Source organism: Tupaia chinensis, unplaced genomic scaffold (assembly GCF_000334495.1).
Source record: "Tupaia chinensis unplaced genomic scaffold, TupChi_1.0 Scaffold144378_1, whole genome shotgun sequence".
Taxonomy (NCBI): domain Eukaryota; kingdom Metazoa; phylum Chordata; class Mammalia; order Scandentia; family Tupaiidae; genus Tupaia; species Tupaia belangeri.
Window position 1 is genome coordinate 3,861,245 of NW_006204238.1, and position 13,853 is coordinate 3,875,097.

At 37.6% G+C, this 13,853-nt stretch overlaps 1 protein-coding gene and 1 long non-coding RNA gene across 9 annotated transcripts in view; one reads left to right on the forward strand and one right to left on the reverse strand.

Moving 5' to 3' along the window:
* Window positions 1-2,430: 2,430 nt before the first annotated feature.
* On the reverse strand, window positions 2,431-12,635 carry LOC102477999 (uncharacterized). 5 transcript variants are annotated; one of them, XR_001369623.1, is made up of 7 exons: window positions 12,558-12,635; window positions 10,737-10,808; window positions 8,266-8,343; window positions 7,663-7,900; window positions 4,689-4,847; window positions 4,166-4,231; window positions 2,431-2,559 (listed from the first exon to the last, which is right to left on the reverse strand). It is a non-coding gene; the product is annotated as an uncharacterized LOC102477999 (long non-coding RNA). The 5 variants fall into 5 exon arrangements; XR_337151.1 differs by having other exon boundaries at window positions 4,125-4,231; XR_337152.2 differs by lacking the exon at window positions 12,558-12,635 and adding an exon at window positions 12,310-12,529 and having other exon boundaries at window positions 4,125-4,231.
* A 46-nt stretch (window positions 12,636-12,681) lies between these two features.
* Window positions 12,682-13,853, forward strand: part of MROH2B (maestro heat like repeat family member 2B) — a 75,885-nt gene continuing 74,713 nt past the window's right edge. For 3 of the 4 annotated variants that reach the window (XM_006166970.3, XM_006166971.3, XM_006166972.3), the window contains exon 1: window positions 12,683-13,183. In XM_006166970.3, the coding sequence (XP_006167032.1) occupies window positions 13,156-13,183 (28 nt within the window). In that variant the 5' untranslated portion in view covers window positions 12,683-13,155. Of the gene's footprint in view, window positions 13,184-13,853 lie in introns of all 4 variants that reach the window. The other variant, XM_006166974.3, reaches the window with a different exon arrangement.

Below are 13,853 nucleotides of genomic sequence, written 5' to 3' on the forward strand. Positions count from 1 at the left end.
CTGTTCTCTGTGCTTTTTCAGGAAGGTCTTTCTCGGAACCACAATAGCTATGAGAATAGAGAGAATAAATACTTGTACTGACTTTAACAAGATGACAGCCATAGTGTTCCTAAAGGCAAATGTCTCCAATTACATTCTTGTAAGTTGCTAATGAGCTTAGACAAAATGTAAGGGATTATTTTCATCTGCGACATAATAAGAGTTATTATATCACTCCTACTCAACTTTTAGAAAATAAATAAAAACTGAGGTGCCCTGAGAAAGGGGGAGGAACATAATGAACAGTCTTAATGATCCCACTAGAGAGCCCTCAGAGTTATTTTTTTCACTTTGAGTGGAACTTTCATTCAGCCTTCTTCTGTCCTGCTTCACCTAAACAAATTGGCAACTTTTCATAACCAAAGCCTATATTCTTCAGCACTTGAAGTATTCCTTCTGGAAACTGATGTTTGTTTGTTTATGGAGAATTTGATGTGGCCCTTGACAGTTCTGGCCTGACAATCAATCTCTTTTCACCTAGTTCTATAATGTTAGTCCAGTTGCGAACACGCCACCTCACATTCTCAGCATGCCGTATCTCTACTATTTTAGATTTCAATCTGCAGCAGGCTCAGAGATCCTTGTGGTGTGTCTGTAATTCACGTTTATTTTACAGTTATATGACTTTCATTAGAAATCCCAAATCAATTTTAATTCAGTTTAGTCTCATGTTCTTTGAAAAAATATTATTAGGAGAGTTTCAATATGCAGGTTTCCAAAATAATTAAAGGAGCTGTTCCTGGAGAGGTATAGTAGAATACATTCATTGTAAAAGTAAAAGATTCCTTGTAGGTATGAGAGGACTTCAAAAAGTTGGTGGAAACAAATAGAATTACAGAACAAGCTAATTTTGGTGTAGAGAATTTTTTCTAAATCCATTCATTAGTTTTTCATAATAGGCATTTTCCCTGAGGTTTTGGAAGACCCTTCATATTTTATTCATAGTATCAAAATATCAGGAGAGTCTTTCTTTAAAGGCAGAGATTATAAAAGAGTCTGATAAGTAAACCACAGCTCCATAAAACAAGAGGAAAAGATATTTGAAAGAAAACATGCCTGCAGAGAGAAAGAACTCTCATTAAGTGCCTGCCAGATTCCAAGCACTTTATGCAATTATAAGAAGTAGGTGTTGTTGGGACCAGCAGTTAGCATAATGGCTATGTCACTGGACTCCCATGAAGTTGACTGTGGTTCATGTCCTGGACCCGGTGGCTTAAAACTCACGCCGGGCACATGTGCATGCATGCCCAAGATCCCAAGAGGAGAATGGAGGAGAAGGGATTGTGGCGTGACCATCCCCCCTGGGAGGTGATTTCTCGCTTTCTGTCTCTCTGTCTCTTTCTGTCTGGCGAGCACACACGCCCTATGGCAAAAAAAAAACTTCCCCAAAGAAGTAGGTGTTATTATAAGTCTCATATTAGAGCTGCCAAACCAAGCAAATATATAGGATGGTCATGTAACTTCAGGTCTAATTCTAAAACCATTGCTCTTTCCAGCCTTGTTTACAAAAGTGCACATGATGAATAATAGTATGATCTAGCTCTTTGTGGTAGATTGCATTAGTGCTCCCAATCTCCACTGCTCCCTATAAATCCCTATACCAGCATCATGATAAATATTCACTTTGCTGAGGTGAGAAATAGAAACACATGAAACAAATCCAGCCAGGTTAGACTAGGCTAACCTAGCAAGTTGCAGATACATGAGTCAATGTATCCAAAAACACAGACCCATTCAGCCATACTCTGCCTAGATCTGACACCCTCTATCAATCTACAGGTCAATGAAAATAAATGACATCACTCAAGTCACTGAATTTTGGGATTATTTGTTATAAAAAATTTTGTGGTAACAGCTAAGTAATATACCTACACCCATATTCCATTTCAACCTAGCACAAAGGAGGTTATGATATGTTTGTAGTATCTTTTTCTTTTCTTTTCCTTTATTTTCTCTTCTTTTCTTTTCAAAGTTTATTTATCTATTTATTCTATGAGTAAAAGAGACAGGTGGGCTGTATAGCATACAGGGTCCAACACATCCCAAGCCCCAGCCAGCCTGGATCATGGTCACACACACTCCTGGTATGCCCAGAGAGGTCTTTGGTGCAAACTAGTAACCCTCCTATATGGATCCCTTTGTACCTTTGTCTGGTTCCCCTTGTGTTTCCTTTTCATTGTACAGGTTGCAAACCTACAAAAGGTTAAACACTGCTTCTATGTATAATAAAAGAAAATGTTTCAAGTTAATATTAAAGATGTTCTCTAAGAGATTTGGAAATATTGACATGTCATCCACAGCAGAAAGTTAAACAACTATGAAATAATAAGTCCCTAGATTAAGATTTATTTGGCTTCACATTAGATCACAAAGGTAACATGCTTTATTAAAAATATAGACATATATTATAGGACCAGCCCTGTGGTACAGCAGTTAGGTGCTATACAGAGGAATCTGGATCTCACATGGCTGACTGGAGTTCAGATTCTGGTCCCAGCTTCTAAGCATGTGTCCAGGATCCTGACAGGACAGAAAAATTGGAGGAAAAGGTTAGCATGACCAGGCCCCACTGGGAGGTTCTCTCTCTCTCTTTCTTGTGTGCACAGACATGCCATTATGAATAAAAATTAACTTCTAAAAATTATTATTATTTTTCATTTACATATAATAGATACACAAATTTGAGGAATGCATTGCAGTCGTTCAAAACATGTATACAATGCATAATGATCAAATCAGGACAATAATCATATCCACCATTTCTAATATTTATAATTCCTTTGTATTGTGCACATCCAAAATCCACTCTTCTAACTATTTTGATATATACATTGAATTGAAGGTAACGTATTTAAAGAATACTTTTGAGCTATGACTTTGATAGAGGGAGTGTGTAAAAATTTCAAACTATGAAAATAGCACTTTAATTTTTGAGGTATTTTTTAGAAAACTTTTTTATTTAATCAATATATTATCAAGGATGGAAATGAAAAAAAATTGACAAATCAACAATTAGTTTGAAAATATCAGAATGAATACAAATGTCATCATGCATACTTTAATCCTAATGAACATATACAATTAAACCAATTTTTGAAATAACCTGCTACATAGAAGAAGTTAGTTAATTTCAAGATGAACATGTTCTATTTTTCTTTTCTTTTTTTTACATTTTTCTGTATGTCAAAGTTTCTGCCCCCCCCTTGTATCTCACACCTCAATTTTTAAATTGTGCCTTAAGATAATTGATACTGAAAGTTTGACCAATTTTTATTTTTTAATCTTACAGTTTCATACAGTCTCCCTTTCCTCAAAGAATTTACTTCAATTCTCATTTACATAAGATAAAAAATGATATGAGAATAAGCTGAGCAGTTCTAAGTACGTCTTCCTAGTTTTGCTTATAATTGTCCTTGAACTATCCCTTGGGGCATGTTTCCATTTCACATATTCTGTAGCATCTGCAGTCCACTTCTTAGGATAAGCCTTTGTGGCCCCATAGCAAACTTTTTCCCAAGATCAGAGGCTAAGTTCCAATTTCCTCTCTTTAATAAAGATCGCAGTAAACTGTTCTCTTTCCATCCTAATGACTTGCCCCTAGCCAAAAATAATCTCTGTTCCACAGTCCTCCCATGCCAATTTATCTGCACCTTTTTTTATAGCATCTTAACATCTTCTAGTTGATTTTGAGGTATTTTTATGCATCTCAACCCATCTGCTATACAAGAGGTCACAAACTGAATTGCCTCCAGAACCCAGATGGTAATGAGCAAAGAGAGCTGACAAATGACTTGTGCAGAGCAGAGGTGCATGATAACAGAAAGAGCATATCTCTTTCTGTTAGCATATGGGAAAAGACCCATATGTGGGTCTTTCAATGTTTAAGGAGATTTGAGAAACTGTATTTTAAGTAAACTTTTCCAACTTGATGTGAAAATTCCATTTGAAATATTGCTTTGGTAGATTTCATTATTTTTCTTAATACTTCATTCTGTCTTTGTAATAAAATTACATACCCATACCCTTGGCACACATTATAATTTCCTGGCCTATCAAGAAAAGGTTTGGCTGTGTATTATACCTACATCTAACCAAAGCTTTAAACATGCCATTGGTAACCTCTGACCTTCCAACAAGAGACACAAGGAGCAGAAAGGACCCCAGACCTGCAAGCAGATTCTTCCCAGCTGACCTGCAGTCACAAAAAAAAAAAAAAAAAAAAACAAGGAAAATAAGTATGTACTGCATGCCACTGAGTTTCCTGGGGCTGCCCTTTACACAGTGTTATTGTAGCTGAGATTTGACTGAAACGATTGCCCATGAATGTAAAGATTTTAAAAAGTAAAGCACAAAATCCTCTGGTAGCCATGTTTAGCTGATAGGCCTCTGAGTTTTCTATTAGTTATCAGATTTTGGAGGCACAATGTAGGTTCATGTCCACCTACTCACCAACTTATCTGAGTCCAGTGAGACACACTCACAGGCAACAAGTTATTTATTTCTTACATATAGACAGCAAGTAACAACAGAGGTTTAGGAAGCATTGTTACTGGTCCCCCAAGGCTCATAAATTTGCCCAGGGTGGATGAAATCTCAACTGCATATGTCCCACTTGCATCACAGATGAGAAGCCCCAGAAAGCAGCCTACCTTGCGTTTTATAGCCTGGAGCGGTGCCATTCTCTGGGATAGAACACGAAAGCACATTGTGTTTCTAGGGGGGACTGGAACAGAACCTGGGCTGTTCCAGACAGTCCCTCCTTATCTCAGGATGCAAAACTACAGTGCATTCTATAGTTGTTCTTGAACCTACGAGGGAGAAAACGGGAGAACTTGGTCAGTCCAAGGACACCCAGAGAACTCTCCTGCCTAAAGGGCATTCATAGTGAATAAATTTCCATGTAATTTCCCTGTCCCTCATTATTGCATTGTCAAACATTGCATCAATTTCAGTTTTAAAAAGTTGCCTGAGAATAATTGCTACTTTATGTCAATCTCTTCTTTTTAAAGACAGAACACAATTGCTAAGACATAGAACCAACCCAAATGTCCATGAACAGATGAACGGATTGAAAAAGTGTGGCACATATACTTTAAGAAATATTACTCAGTTATAAAAAACAAGACCCTGGCATTTAATAGAAAGTGGACAAATATGTAAGATTTACTGCTGAATGAAGCAAGCCAGGCTATGAAAGACTGACATTGTGTGTTTCCATTTAACATATACCAACTGTCTGTACTCTATGGTAGAAACTGAGGGATTAGAGAACATAGAAACATTAAAAATGGTTATAGACTCTGGAGACAATGTGGGAAGAGAGTGGGAAAAGAGGGAGAGTGTAAGGAAAGAAATTAAGGAGAAAAATAGACAAGAAATTTATGGCAATCAAAAATGGATTATTATCTGTTGATGATAATGTGTTTTGTATCTGCAACTGAACTGGTATGAAGCGTATTCATATCAGGTAAATTCAACTTACAAGCAAAGTAATATATAGTGATTAAATGTATAAAATTAAAATAAATAAATAACACCAGAACCTTTTCATACTGTCATATTGTGGACAGGTCAATCTAAAAAGAATGATGAGTTATCAAAAGAATAAACTAACTCGAGTTTCCACACACCACTCCATACATAAATTCAATACAGTACATAGCACTGTATTGAATACTTGATAGAGTATCAAGTATTCTGAGACAATCAGGAGCAATCTCACTTAGCAATAAGTTGACAGTTAATATTTAGCTGTAAACCTAACCTGGATAACTAAACATGTTGTCTAGAGAAGTTTATTTGTCTCTCCAAAGGTTTTGTTTGACTGACCTGGTTGGTGTTTAGACTCAACAATGTCTGGGACAGGCTCTTCTGTAATGCTCTTATGCCATTCCTAGTTGATGCTTTGATGTCATCAAAAATGAAACCACAATACCTAGATTCCAGCCTCCAGGTGAAAGAAAGAAAAAGCTAGTTTCCTTTTCTGCTAAAGGTACGGCCCAGAGTTTATACACAGCACCTCCGCTCATATCCTGCTGGCCAGAACATTATCACATGACTCCATGATGGCAAACAAGGCTGGGAAATGCCATTTTTGTGGAAATATTATTACCCTGCCTGAAACTTCAATCACTATACAAAAGAGCATGTAACTAAGAGACAACTAACAGGTCCAGCCATGTCGCACTTGTCTCATAGTCCCAGTACTTAGGAAGCTGAGGCAGGGAGATCACAACATAGCAAAATGCCATTGAAAAAAGAGAGAGAACATTAATCATCTCTGTGACATGGAGATAAAGAGGTGATATTTTGACAAATTTTTAAACACTGAATCTGCTTTGATCAATGCATATGGTAAGTGAATTTATTTTCCTACTTCCACAAATAAATACTGAAGAAAGATATATAAAGAAAGAAATGTAAGGGTTGGATAGTGACACAGTGATAAAACATGACACTTCTGCAAGGCTGACCAACATGGGAAGGTTCCATATTGGTGTCCAGAGCCCTCCCTAAGTAGTCTGGGCATACATGTGTCTATGTTCCAGGACTGGTTGAAAGCTAGGAGTAGATCATGGCATCAAACCCCTAATGGAAGTATTTGCTCTTTCTCTCTTTCTCACTCATGAATAAACAAATAAATAATATTTTAAGAAGAATAATTTTAGTCTATAAGAAATGGCCAGACGATTTAATTTAGTCTTTTTCCTGTTTACCACAGAATTGATATTGGGTAAATTTCATTTTGAAGTGAATAGGTGTGAATTTCACAAATGATATTCAGAGCAAACTATTCATTTAGTCACTATCTATTTACTGAAGGCCCTCATGGTCAAGGCCTATTGCTAGGCATATGCAATGGTTTGAATACAGACCCCAGAAATTCATGAGTTGAGACTTGATTTTATTGTCAGTATTATAAAGGCATTAAGTGAAAACTTAACTCCTTCATGTTGTCTCAAGGCCTAATGGGCAATGATTGGTTCATGGTGATTGATTGCATCATGTAGGCAACAGCCTCTTGAAAAGATTAATGATAATTCACAAGACACAATGAGTTCTATCTCTAGTGAGAAGGGGTTAGCACTCACAAGAGTCAGTTGTTATGAAAGAGCTATCAGTCAGTACATTTTTTTAGGGTTTTGTCATAGGGCGCATGCGCTTAACCAGAGAGGAGAGAGACATAGAGATGGAAAGTGATAAATCATCCCCCAGGGGGATGACTTTGTAAAGTCACCCAGGCTCACAATCTCTTCTTCTCCTGGGATTTTGGACATGCACACACACAGACACAGACACACACACACACACACACACACACACACCTGCCTGCCCATAATATCCACATTTTCACAGCACATCTACAGGCCATTGGAATTATTGAAATCATAAATTAAAAGTGTTTTCAATACAAAAATTGTAATCAAAAGACAACAGACATGTTTATCTCTTTTAAAAAAGAGAAAAATATTTCTAGATAAAAGATAATGATTCAGAGGTAATGGAATGGTCTTTTAACTGTATGTAATACTGACAACCTTTTCTTCCAGGATTTATATACATGAGCAGTTACAATACCCAAGATATTTATTACAAAAAGCTGAGATAATGAAAATATCCTACTTTGCATTATTGAGGTGTCATTAAGCATGAGTTCTTCAGTCGAAAAGATGGCATTTCTTTTCTCACTAACATGACGAGGGTCCAAAAGGTGAATGACGGTTAAAATATTTTCCTAAAAGCTCTAGTGAAGGTAGCTGTGCTCCAGAAAGTAGAGTCAATCCCATGGTAAGATCTTCAGAGGTGAATGACTCCATTGCTTCTCCTGTTACCCCACATAAGGGCAGGGTTCTCTTAGCACCTGTCAATAACAAAGCTAAAAGATTAATATGAGATTCTCTGGGAAACAATTTGCAAGTAAACTACTAACTCATCTGCAGGGGCTTGAACTATTTATCACTCAGGAAAGAAACCATTTTATACATCATTTGTAAATTCCAGAGAGATTAAATTCTTACACTCTCCTAATTCCTAAAGGAATAACTTTAAAATCATATTTTCAACTTTAAAATGCAGAATACCTAATGATATACATAAAAGTAACTGCTATTTACACGTTTCAGATTAACAATTCATGTTTAATAGCTCTTAAGAGTTTTTAATCAAGAAACACTCATTGAAGCTCTGTCATTATATGAGGCTTTGAGGTGCATTCACTGGCCTTACCTCACTGTCCACAGCAGGAGCTCTCTTGCATTCAGTCCCTGGAGAGTTCACCAACCTCCTCTCCCTAGCTCATGGCTACTATTAGTGCAAGCAAGAAGAAAGACATCGTGTTAGATTTATATGGTGAACAGTGTATGAAATCTTTTATCCACAAAAGTTTTTAACACAATGCTTGATTCATAATCATGTGACTTTGTTCTTATTAACAGAAACAACATTACAAATGGTTTGGGTATTACCAGTTATAATACTCAAACGAAAATGTTTGGCACAGAAAATGATCTGTAGACGATTTAATCTGATCCCTTCAGTTTATTGCAATTACAAAATCAAACTCAAGGGCCAGCCAAGTGGCATGGTGGTTATTAAAGTGGCTGGATCCCACATGGCTAACTGTGTGGTTCAAGTCCAGGACATGGCAGCTTATGCATGTGCCCTATAGCAAATAATAATAATAATCAATAAAAGAACATTTTAATTGTTAGGTTAAAAAAAAAACAAAAACAGTCCAAGGATTCGGTTGGACTGTAATGGCACTAGTTTGAGGCAGAACCTAGATACCATTCGAGTTTCTAAATACTAGTTTTCATTCTGTCTCCTCTCTTCCTTTTGTTTCACAGATGAATCCTACGGAGCACTATCTATTTGCAATAAAACAATTAAAAATAATAGTCTAAATCTTGATAAGTAAATAGAAAAATTTAAAAAACGCCATTATTTACTCTCACTATTCATGCTGAAGGAAATAGAGGATCTGCTGCTTTCTACCTAGAGAAGGAAAAAGTTTCTCTGAATGCTGAGAAGAGGACCCATCTATACTTCCAGGTGCTACCCTGTCCTTTGTGAACAGAATTCATAACTCTTTCATGCTCTTTGTTTACTCCTCTATCATAACAATCACCATCCTGGCTCCTTTTCCTTGTTCGTTTTGTGAATAGAATGGCTTCTTTTTCTAAGTCCTGAATTTCTTGAGGATAAAACATAGTTATTTTGGGGCCAGCAGGTAGTGTAGTGGTTAAGGTGCTAGATTCCCACATGGCTGACTGCAGTTTGGGTCCCATATCTGATGAACTGAACATCATGCCGGCACATGTGCATGTGTACCCAAAATCCTGAGAGGAGACTGGAAGAGAAGGGATCATGGCATGGCCCTCCCCCATGGGGCTGATTTCTCTCTTTCTCTTTCTCTATCTCTCTCTGGTAAGCACATAGCTCCTATGGCAAAATCTTTAAAAAAAAAAAAAAAAAGTCCTTTCATTATGATTTATTCAGACTCCCCTTCCATGTCACTTCTTGTCAATCAGTACTCAATAAATAAGTATTAAATGGAATTATACTGAAAATTATTTTGTCTTTTTATTTTTTTACTACAGGCAGAAAAACAAGGAGGAAGTTAAGAAATAAAAAATATTTAAAAAAAAAGAAAAAAGCTAGATCAAGAGAGAAGAGAGGAGGAGAAACAAGGAGAAAAGAAATGGAAAAGACAGAAGAAAGTAGGTAGGCAGGAGGAAGGGAAGACAAAAGGAGGTAAATGAGGAATTATTAGCCTCCAAGGCATATGTACCTCTATATAAAATTGCTATCTAATATTACTTGCCCTTTTATTCAAGCACCTTTAAAAAGTTTGTGGGGGCCCAGGCTCACTGGTGCAGGCAGTAGCAGACTGAACTGCAGTGCTAGAAGTCTCATATCTGAAACACATCTGAGAAGCATGTGCCCCAAACCCTGATGAGCTGGAAGACTGGGAAAGGGGACTGGGTGTGACAACACCCTGTTGAAAGGGACTCCTCTCACATGCTTGCATATACTCTGTCATGAATAAAATAAATATACTTCAAATTTTTTTAAAAAAGAAAGTTTATGAAAAATGAAATTTAAGTACAAGTTTATTTCGATGCTAAACAAAACAAAAAAAAATTTAAGGTTTTTGTCGTAGGGTATGTGCACTTGCTGGAGAGAGACAGAAAGAGACAGTGAAAGAGAAAGTGAAAAATCATCCCCCAGAAATACCGCAATCCCTTCTTCTCTATTTTCCTCTGGAATATTGTGCACACATGCACACGTGTCCAGTGTGATTTTCAAGCCACAAGGTTGGGGATTCAAACCAAAGCTGGCCATGTGGGAGTCCAGAGCCTTAACCACTATGCCACCTGCTGGTCCCAGTGCAAAAATGTTTTGAAATCCATGCATACTTTTTTTCATAATATTCATTTGCCTTGGTCTTTTGAAGACCACCTCATACACTAGATTATAAAGCTTTAGACTTACCTCATGAAACTATGTTTAAAAAAAGCAATGCCTAAGTTTGCTTTTAGTATATTTTATAATCTCCAACAGTTCATTCAAAAAATAAAAGGATTGATGTCAAAACTTAAATAATTGCCTTGTACAATAAAACCATTAAAACCACCAAATTTATATCTCTATAATGTCTCCATATTATTTTTATGTGTATTCACCCATAGCTTTACCTTTACTTCCTTGTTAGTATTTTGGTCTGATAACATCTCATTTGGGAACATAGAACTCCAAGGATTGGGTAGCTTCATTTGATAAATTACAATGAAAAGGAATGATTATCACATACTCAGGAAGACAACTCTAGTTCCTTAGCAGGCTGAATTTAGGCTCTTTTACAACTAGCTAAAAACACTACTTAATTAGAGCACATGCCATTCTACTAGTGCTGAGAATTTGTGGTTAGCACGACCCTATGGCCTCAGAGAAATCAAACCCATGTTGTCTTGGCCTAGTGTAAGAAAGAGGAAATGATGGGAACACACAACAAGCAGCCTTGACTCCCTAAATGGAATAAAATTAAAGCAAATTATCTATTTTGAGAATTTTTTTTTAAATTCCTCTGCACTATTGATTTTTTTTCAAAATTGTTTTGAATGACTTTGCTTTGTCTTCAAAGATTTTAGGGGAAAAAAAGGTGTTTTGATGGCCCTGATTACAAGGTCACAAGGTCAATAAAATCGGCTATGTCCTAATCTCCCTAATATTTATGAAAATAAAAGAAATATTTAAGTACAAGCATGCAAAAAAAATCATTTGTCACTATTCATAAAAAGCAGAAAAGTAATTCTAACGATGACCTAAATGGCTAGTTTTTTTTTTTTAAAGTGATTCTATTACATGTTGTTAAGATTCAAGGAGCACATAATTTTTCATATTTTTCCCCCCTATAAGGCATTGAGGGTTTTAGGTTGCCTCTAATCACCCTAAGGTCTCCCTTACTCACTGATTCTTAGCCTATTCTTCAGTGGGTGAATGAGTCATGGGGCCAGAGAAAAACAGCTGCTATTCTTGCACATCCACAATGACACCCTGAAGTTATCTGTTCAATTTCCACTTGTTTACCAATGAGGGGAGATTGGGCAAGTATCTCGGCCAGTGCTTCAAAAACCATAGTGGACCTAAGAATCACCAGGAATATTCATTAAAAATAAAAATTCTGGGAACCAGCAGTTAGTGTAATGGCTATGTCGCTGGACTCCCACGTGGTCGACCGTGGTTTGTGTCCCAGACCCGGTGGCTTAAAACTCACGCCGGGCGCGTGTGCGTGCATCCCCAAGATCCCAGGAGGAGAATGGAGGAGAGGGGATTGCAGCGTGACCATCCCCTCTTGGGGGTGATTTCTCGCTTTCCATCTCTATGTCTCTCTCTGTCTGTCTGGCAAGCGCACACGCCCTATAGCGAAAAAAACCTCTCAAAAAAAAAAAGAAAAGAAAAATTCCTGCCTCCTCATTTCTAATTTACAAGGTCTTAGATGGGGGCCTGAGAATAGGCATTTAAATATAATGATACCAGGTGAATCCTATTATGAGGTGCTTGTGGATCATACTGAACAAAAGTAAGGCTGACTTAGGAAGCTGAAAACATTCTTAACCACCAGGCTGCTGAGGACTACTGAAATAAATAAGTGCAAAATATCTTCCTACAAGAATGATGAATTTTAAGGTCTAATTGAAAGTGCTTGGACTTCAAATTTAAGATAAGTTCCATTATGAAGATAAAGAAGAAGCAGCAGCTAAGTATTACCAGTCCAGCCTTGTAGTCTCCTGCCCTCTTGCCACTCTCTACCATCAGTCATATAGTTACTATACAGTCTGGAAAGAGTTCAGAGATTGTGATCATACAGCTTTAAAGTTGGACCAGATTTAGGTCCACACTAGCAAATTAAAAGCATTATGGCTGAAAAATTTAGGTTTTAAAAATAATTTGGAAACAGAAAGAGAGAACAGAATCAAAGAAAAATCCTAAGCCTAGGATAAGGCCAAGAATCTGACCAAGTCAGCGAGGCAGTCATGGGGAGGGAGGCAGAGAAGGCTTGGCTTTGCTGCTGTCAGTTGGACATTCCATCCAACTGCCCCTGACAGGCATTCCGGTCCACTGAGCATGCCCACTTTGTGTGATTGATTTTAACCAAGTAGAACAATCAACAAGATCACCATAAAGGCTTTACCAACACCAAGTGACTACTGAAAGCCATTCCCAAATTTGTGACCAATGGACTCAAGTTTAGGGAGAGGAACTCCTTTGTTCAACTATGGTTTGAATCCCAGTTTCTAATTTCTTCCTTCTCAGATGCTCTGTCTCCACCAAAGGGACAATACTCGGTGAGATGCAGCCATTTTGTTGGTCAGCAAGAACTCAGAAGCAAGAAAATGTCATAGTGGTAGTATACAGCATCATCCTCCTCAGCAGCAAACCCATCGCTGGAAGCTCCCGGATCACTGTGCCAATCAAGTGGAAGAGAGACTTTCATTTAGAGAACCTTATGTGAACTTTGTATGAAAAACTTGCCAACCTGCTGCTTTGATTTTTTAGCTCTACTATTTCTAATACATAGGAGGTATCTCTTAGAAAGCCTGAAATAGCCAAGACATGACTCTCAACATGGAGGAATCTGTAGGTACGCATGGCCAGATCTGGAAGAGTTGAGACTCTGCTGTGTGCTTTATGTCTGTGTTATTATGCATATGTGGGGCTGGGAGGGCTATGTGTCATGGTGGGAGGTTTATACAACTCAAGTTTCTATGAAATGATGTGCTTAAGTCTGATGATTTCTCTTTATTCTCCCTGTATTCCAAAATAAATCATCATGCTTATTGTAAAGAACCAGTGATAGGGAACCAGCAGTTAGCATAATGGCTATGTCGCTGGACTCCCACGTAGTCAACTGCGGTTCATGTCCCGGACCCAGTGGCTTAAAACTCACGCCGGGCGCGTGTGCGTATGTGCCCAAGATCCCGAGAGGAGAATGGAGGAGAAGGGATTGTGGCGTGACCATCCCCCCCTGGGGGGTGATTTCTTGCTTTCTGTCTCTATGTCTCTCTCTGTCTGTCTGGCGAGCGCACGCGCCCTATAGCGAAGATCTCTCCAAAAAAAAAGAAAAGAACCAGTGATAAACTGGAAACCTGAGGGATGATTGTGCTTTAACTTCTTTAAATATCTGAGGAAAAAGTAGTTACATATCAAAGAAGGGCAGTTTCTTGTTTAAGTATTAGAAGGGTCCTATGAAAATATTTTTCTCAGATTTTCAATTATGGCTGCCTTTCTGCTCTACCAAAAATACTGTCCTG